This window comes from Ixodes scapularis, unplaced genomic scaffold (assembly GCF_016920785.2).
Source record: "Ixodes scapularis isolate PalLabHiFi unplaced genomic scaffold, ASM1692078v2 PGA_scaffold5__190_contigs__length_132052651, whole genome shotgun sequence".
NCBI lineage: Eukaryota > Metazoa > Arthropoda > Arachnida > Ixodida > Ixodidae > Ixodes > Ixodes scapularis.
In genome coordinates, this window is record NW_024609880.1 from 30,158,426 (window position 1) to 30,166,075 (window position 7,650).

At 43.8% G+C, this 7,650-nt stretch overlaps 1 protein-coding gene across 1 annotated transcript; it reads left to right on the forward strand.

The window, feature by feature from the left end:
• The first annotated feature begins 285 nt into the window (after window positions 1-285).
• Window positions 286-6,566, forward strand: LOC121838111. The gene is made up of 5 exons (XM_042294179.1): window positions 286-397; window positions 2,471-2,613; window positions 3,890-3,937; window positions 4,024-4,059; window positions 6,396-6,566. The coding sequence occupies exons 1-5, from the start codon at window positions 286-288 to the stop codon at window positions 6,564-6,566; spliced, it is 510 nt and encodes a 169-aa protein (XP_042150113.1).
• The last annotated feature ends 1,084 nt before the right edge of the window (window positions 6,567-7,650 follow it).

The following is a 7,650-nucleotide window of genomic DNA, read 5'->3' on the forward strand; positions in this document are numbered from 1 at the left end:
ACGTTCGCTCTGCGTGCGTTCGCGCTGTTTTTTCCCATACCTCTTAGCCAAAAGCCCATGTAAAAACTTCAAATATAAAAACATAAACGCAAAGAGAAGTTATGTTGAATGAAAGTGTTTGCCGACTTAACAACCATTAATTTGTTGCTGAGAAAATTAATGGCAAACGATACCCCATATCAATCATTCTGTACCACTGTGCTGCTCTTCGCACGTTAAAAGCCACGAATATTCTGCAAACCATCAAAGGCCTGCGCGAGGTTTCTAACTAAAACAAATCCGCCAATGAATATTTATTTTCAGTGTTCCCTCGCCGGCATATCGTCCCTCACCCTTGGATCTCAGTTGTATCTACTCAGCGGACTCATCTCTTACTTAGCCGGAAGAATGCCCTTGGGTGCGTTTTCGTCATGTTATCAAAAAACGTCTATTCGTGATTACACTCTGTCACACTTAAGTGGGCCTCTTGGATCTTCGAGCATGGATTTTTTAGATTTTTTTTTTTTTGCTATTTTTTATTTCGTTGCGCGTGCATTGCTCAATATTTATTGGCAGCGAAAGTATTCTGGCAGTTGCCAGATTGGTGACTTTACAATGTTTTCTCTTACCCAGTGTGCCTAGACCAGGTTTTCAAAGGGCGGTCGGTTGTATAAGCTTCTTCTACGAAACATCGTGTATACCACGGGTGTTTCTGCCCATACCTTCGGAAATGCTTAAAAATTAAGAAATCAATAATTAGAAAAAGATACCAAATTTTAGCTAGTTAACTTTTTAAAGATAAAAAATAAACATACGGTTCCAAAAGAAACTTACTGATCGCTATCTAAAACCCATAAATCAGTCAAACTGTGACGACACGAGGGTAAAACTTACCCCTCGTGCAACAGATGCAAGGCCAGCGATGTCAAAACGAAGTTGATATTTTTATTGTCATTGTTCTCACTTCTCCGGCCTTGCGCCTGTGGCACGATTGAAAACTAGTGCACCCGATTGGCCGTCGCCATGTGCAACGTGGCGACGGCCAATCGGGGGTCACTTTCAGCTGCCAGTTTATCGCCCTAAGGCCCCCCTAGCTCGTTGAGAAAAACAAAGGCCAACCACCAGACCTGTCGTACTTCCCTATGTCCATGCAGACGCGGCAAACAGTTCCAAAAACGATTTGGTGGAGTTGTTGAGAAGTACTAAAAAGCAAAAACTACTTTTAATGAGTAGAATATCGCTTCAATCTTCCACCCTTGGAGAAAAGGTTTCAAAGAAAGCGGACGTTTCCTTGTTAAAAATAAGTCATGCGTGAATTGCTTGAAATTCATTGCAATATCAATCTTCTGCTTAAGCCCTCATGTTAAAATAGTGCAGGACTTTAGGATGTAAAATTCAATGAATAAAATTACTCAAAAGCTTACTGTCCAATCTGTTGAGAGGAGTTAAAAAAAAGAAACTTCAAAAAATCGGCCAGTTAAAAAAAGAAACTTCAAAAAATAGCGAAGCTGGTAGATTTATTAAAGCTCCATTAATATACTTAGAGCAGATTTGCTAAGCGTTCTTAAAGTCCTTAAATGAGCTAAATCTCTTAGCGAAACGCTAGCTGCCTGAATAAATATTCCACGAAATGCTTTTTGAAACATTTTCCGGTTGAAAGCATTTATCGCAAATTAAACGAAGTGGCCCGGGTAGCACTCCAGGGATGCGCCTAACTCGGCTCAAGCTTCGCAATTCGAGTGTACTAAGCTAGGCCTAACACGGCTCTGCTCCAAGGCGTTGGTTAGTGCCAGGGTACTCTCCGTTTGGGTTATTATGGTATTCCCTGGATCGCAACAGAATTCACGAAGTGCCAGACTTGACCCAAAATTTTACGTATGAACCGGGGAACAATAGTGAAGTCTGAATCGGACACTTCTTTGCCAAGTTAGGCCCAAACTTGACATCTTAATATCAAACAATCAAACGTGATGCCTACGTCCGGCACTTATTTGACGATTCATACACAAACATCCCAAATGACACCCAAAAGAACCTACAGTAAAGCCTACCTTGGAAACTTGTTTGGTGAACTCGGGTCAAGATACCCAAAGTCAGATCAAGGAAGGTCAATTTTAGATTTGCCTTAATTTTTCGCACGTTTTACGACCCTAAATTATCGCAAAACCACCAAATTTCGGTTTAATGAACCGGGCTACCTGGGGGTGAAAGGAGGCACACTCAGTTCGTGAAAAGACGGTGAGAGTGCAGGCGAGCTGGTGGTAGCTAATCACGTCGTATTACACCTGAGACTGCGGTGGAAGAAATCGGAAGAACTTTCAGTAGAAGGAACAGACACAGAGAACGTCTCAAACTCAGCTCAGTTTGAGACGTTCTCTGTGTCTGTTCCTTCTACTGAAAGTACTTCCGATTTCTTCCACCGCAGTCTCAGGTGTAATACGACATGACACTATATGAACATCCTGTCATGCATCGTATCTGCTTTCCGCAGTCGGACCTGTCATCACAACGGTTCTGGAGCTACTCTGCACCGGATCAAATCCCCTGCCCGGCTGCAATATCCAACTGGGCAACAATTCGACGTGCCAAGATCCAATCACGTTCAGCTTCTTAAGTGGTCTGGGTGTCGAAAAGGTAAAAGACGTACTTCTAGACAGGCCGTATACCCATATTGGTCATATACATAGGTGTAGTTTGAACGCGTATAGTGTTACGTCTGTGTTTTTTAATGTGTAATGCGGCTTTGCTCGAGCTGCTTAATACCTAGCCTATTATCGTCAGGTTTGTTACTTAGTGATGCACTTCTCGAAGTTCTTACTTATCAGTTGATGCCACAATTTCATTAGCCGCGGAGCAATAGTAAGGTGCTCGGAGCAAAATACTCTCTGCGTTTCTTCACGGGCAGTGACTAAAACCACTGGCACAGCTTGATCATTAAACGTTTACCACTTTTGCAGCGAGAATCCCATTCTTTTCACGGGCAACATATTTCTGCAGTTTCGGGAGCCTCCGAGCCCGTGTCGAAAAACTCAGTCTAATGTTTGAAACCCATGACAAAGACAAACATATTATCCATTTTAATGTCTTTATTGGTAATAAAAGAAAAAGGTTTCATGTTGTATTTTCCCCTACCTGCATTAGCAATCACGATACCGTTTGTTCTTCTGAATGGTGGCACAGATAAACCAATTTCTAAGTAATATAGTGGTCAAAGTACATTGCAAGGGAGTACACACGAAAGACTCTGAAGGTGCTTTAACGAATGTTAAATATACATGGGAAGACGACGTTCTCTGTCAGATTTAATATAGAGTCGTTTAATGCGTTGTTTTGACCAGGAACCATTTTTTTTTGTCAAGACCTGATGAAGAGCGGTGCAGTAAAGAGCATACCTGCCAGATATTCATAAATCTTAGATGCAGAACCCAACTGAGCAAATTTTGTTTGGTGACTTCAAACTTTAAATTCTTTTTTCCCACTAAAATGCACTCATCTGAAAAAAAAAAAATTAGTAAATATTACACTTGGATTTCGAAATGAATGGTTTCTAGTTTGCTTAAAAAAATGAAAAGATGACTGGCAATATTTCGGCGCACAGTTGGGTTGTATAAGATATATATTTATGGGCGAGATATTCTTCCTCAGACACTCGTTTATGCATGCAAATTAGAAGAAATACGTTTATTGGGTGGTAGAAAATGTAATTCACTTGTTTATTTTGGAAACCCTAGCATCGTGTGTAAATTATGCAGCCGAAACTTCTTGAAATAGAAAATTCCGTGTTTAAAGTTACACAATAACATAACAACCCTGTGTTAACGTTCAGGCGCTATCTTCAATGTATGTCCGCAGAAAAGAGCAAACATTCGGTTGATGTTGTTCTAACGTTTGCTTCATATTTATTTTTCAGTGTATCAATAACCTTACTCAAGTGTGCCAAAATGGGCAGCCGGCGACGGTAAGCTTCACTTTCTTGCGCTTATAAACATTTCATTTCAAGAACACTGTCTGATCTGTTTTTCTCGTTGCTATAAATATTTCCAGGCAAGCGTTATCCAGGGATTTTTCAAAACACTTACGGTAAGTGGAGAGGCCACAGTTTTGCCATTTTACCTAACCATTTGAGCGCAAACTTTGCGCCCCTAAAAGCGGTAAACAACCTTTTTAGATTAAAATACAACTAGAACTCTAAGAAATCTATTTCGTGTATCTGCCCGCGAAGCACCTGAGGAAGGCAATTTCTGCGATCTACGCACGGTTCTCGCCCAATGACTTGTCTCTAGATGATATTTTCTCCTAGCAATATTAACCGTTGCGTCCAGCTGTTTTTTTACGGAGTGCATCATATGGAGAATCTGGGGCAGGATTGACCTTTTTTCAAGCACGCCACAAAAGTTTGCCCGCCGGCTACTGACAGACGCGGCGGCAACTTCTTTTGTGACTTCCATATAATCCACTGGTCGACGTGATAGAGAGAGGAGAGAGGGCGGAGGGGGGGGGGGGGGGGGGAGGTGGAGGTTCGAGGCTTGGGTAAACAACCGGCAGTGTTTGGCGCGTGTGTGTGGATACGACCTCCGAAGTTTTCTTGCTGGCTTACGGCCCTGTTTGAACGGGCCGCCATCTTTGCTTCTGTTCTCACGCGCGACTAGTGTCCCGGGTCGACGCTTTCAGCGCTCTTCTTGTACGCGGTGTTCATCGTTTCCGCCGCGGCGAAGACTGTTTTTTACCGCCAGTATCGCAGGCCATCGTGTCGCCGCCCTTTTCGGAGGTGGTCGGTGTACAGATATAATACGTCGCGTGAACTCTCCTCGGTTTACCATCAAGAGCCATTTTTCTCAAGAAACGAGCGCGAAAGGGTTTCCTGCTTGCGAAAGAGCGGGACATTCAAATTGGTCAATCACACGTCTGACTTGTTTAGGTCGTTCTCGACGTCACACCGCAGACGATTTTCTCTAATGGCGAATTGAACTGGGCGTTTTGGAGCGCGCCGCGGTCAGTTGACCAGATCCGGAGCGGAGCACACGATTCGAACGGGGTCACGCCGCCTACGGATCCCCAGTGGAACATGACCACTGCTCCGGGATCGGCGGATTCCTTCCCGTCGTTCAACTGCCCGGGAATCCCTTTCCGCGGCCGCCGTGGTCGTTTCGAAGACGTTTTCGCAATCGCGGCGCTAACATGTGTTCGACGCACGAGCGGCAGGAATGGCTCAGGAGCTTCGAGCAAAGATTGCCGGAATACCCGCAGCGCGGCCAGAGCGTTCTGTTCTCCTTCCTGGGAAACGAACCGGCTGTCGAGCCAAGGTGTAAGCAAGCGGCCATTACGAATTCTTAGGCGAGATCAGGAGAGATGCCCCGCGAGAAAGAAAGTCACCTGTGTGAGCCGAAGGCTGGCCCAGCTGGCTTCCGGTTGAATCCGCTGAAATAGTTGGAGCGACTTTTCTCGGATCCAGACCGAGAACTAGAGCGGGAGCTAATTCAAAACGACCAGTGGAACACGTCCGTCTCGATCTCGATCGCCCAGTGAAATAGGCTCGGTCCAGAAAAGTCGATCCCGGCGCGCTCCAAAACGACCAGTGGAATTCGCCATAAGGTGGAAACATATTTCCACGTCGTCATTAGGAGACGTCCTTCTTTAGTTTGCAGCCGTTGGCTGTCCAAAGTTTCTTGCAAGGAAGTAGACGCATTGTGTTTTTACAGTGCGGAATGAACCCTTTTCAAATGTTCGCGCCATCTACAAGCAGCTGAGCCAATAACCCCAGTATCGCCATTGAATGGGCACGTACTCAGAGCATGTATTGGACACGAGAACTGCGTCAGTGTTCGGTGAGGGCTCGCATTCACTTACATGGTTCGTGCCCAAGAAGTGTCGACTGCTAATGTTTCTTGATACAGTTTTGGAAAGCACCAGTTGCTCCTTTTACTGAAAGGAAGTTTAGTGGTCAAGCAAAAGTTTCGCCTTATATCATTCTGCCTGAAACGCGTCTCTGACTGCTATTTTCACCAGGTCAAAAAAGTGATTCCTCGATCTGCCCGCCCGATGACGTCATAGAAGTATCATGCTCTCGACGGTCGCGACCCTGGCAGTGTCAGAGCAGCTATGGTGGACCTGCCAGACGCCTGTTTAGCTTCCGGTCGCTCTCCGGATTGACAAATCATGGAAAATGCGGCAGTTAGGGACAGGAACACCCTGACGAAGGCGATACTTGCATTGTTCGCTCTTCTTGCCGGAAGTTCTACCACCACCTACCAGGGTCGCAATTTCTGAGCGAATAAGACATCGACTTTTGTGACGTAATTTGCTGCTATTTCGGAACCACTTTAGATGCTTAGGCGGAATAGGACGCGCAAAACTCCAGTCGGATACGCGTTCCAGACATCGTACCTAGTCTAAACTTGAGCTGTTTCCTACTGCAGTGCCTGGCCGGGGCCGTTCTCAGCACCAGCCCTAGTGGAGCCTCTTCCAGCATCGTGTGCATTATAATCAAACTTATTCAAACGTCGACGGGAGGGAATGAAATCATTGGTGCCCTCTTGACCTTTGTCCAGGGCCTCCCTGGAACTACATGTATGAATTCCTATTTTTGAGCACCTACATGAGTAGACAATGATATTGTTAAAGGTGCACTCTGGCGTTTTTTTTTGTTTTTTTTCAACTACCAAAATTAAGCCTATATTCGGAATACGCAAGCTATACTTTTTCCGACAGGCTGTTTTTATCTCTAAAGTCAAAATATTGCTTCGAATTTTCGCCTGCACTCCAGCGGGATAACGTCACAAGTGTAACTTGCGAGTCGAGAACTATGTCTCAAAAGATGTTTATTTTTTTTAGGATATTTCTCTTTATTTTTCTGGTGTAAGCTTAATCAGCACTTATTTTGCACCATAACAGATATTGTTATCGGAATACACAAGCTATACTTTTTCCGACAGGCTGTTTTTATCTCTAAAGTCAAAGTAGCTAAGTTCATGCAAAATATTGATTCGAATTTTCGCCTGCGCTCCAGCGGGATAACGTCACAAGTGTAACTTGCGAGTCGAGAACTATGTCTCAAAAGATGTTTATTTTTTTTAGGATATTTCTTTTTATTTTTCTGGTGTAAGCTTAATCAGCACTTATTTTGCACCATAACAGGTATTGTTATCTATTGGGGAAAAGCTGTACCGCGCTCATATAGCCCTCTGTTACATCCGATGTCACGTTTTCAGTGTTATAAGTAGAGCCACTCAGCCTCTTGGACCGAAATTGAAACTCTGATAACTCCACGAAAACAATATTGTCACCTGTAATTTGGTTACAAGTTCAGATTTGTGTATTATTTCGTTAAACTAATTTCGAGACAAATAAGTGAATATCATTATTTCATCTCTAAAATGTGCAAAAAGTTGATGGTCGCTGGCCTGACTGGAAATTGGTGAAAAATAACTATAGACACGGCTTCGCTCATTACCAAAATTATAGGACAAAATGCTTTTGTTTCGCAATGGTATTTAATTTTTATATTCCGTCCTCTGTTGTTTTGACAGCTAGATCAACCTGCAAATTTTATGGGAAAGCGCGAGGAAATTTGAACGATGGGTGTGACATAAGCCGTTTTCTCATTATTCTGAATTGAGAGTTAATAAATAGCTTGCCGGGAAAAGTAAATAATGGGCGTTTTGAAAACGTATT

What these genes read in the sequence shown, in the direction of transcription:
- LOC121838111 (XM_042294179.1), top strand. Translation starts at nt 286, where the DNA reads ATGAATATTTATTTTCAGTGTTCCCTCGCCGGCATATCGTCCCTCACC. An exon ending in GTGGTCTGGGTGTCGAAAAG is followed by an intron (nt 2,614 to 3,889) that starts GTAAAAGACGTA and finishes TTTATTTTTCAG; the next exon opens with TGTATCAATAACCTTACTCA. An exon ending in GATTTTTCAAAACACTTACG is followed by an intron (nt 4,060 to 6,395) that starts GTAAGTGGAGAG and finishes TTCCTACTGCAG; the next exon opens with TGCCTGGCCGGGGCCGTTCT.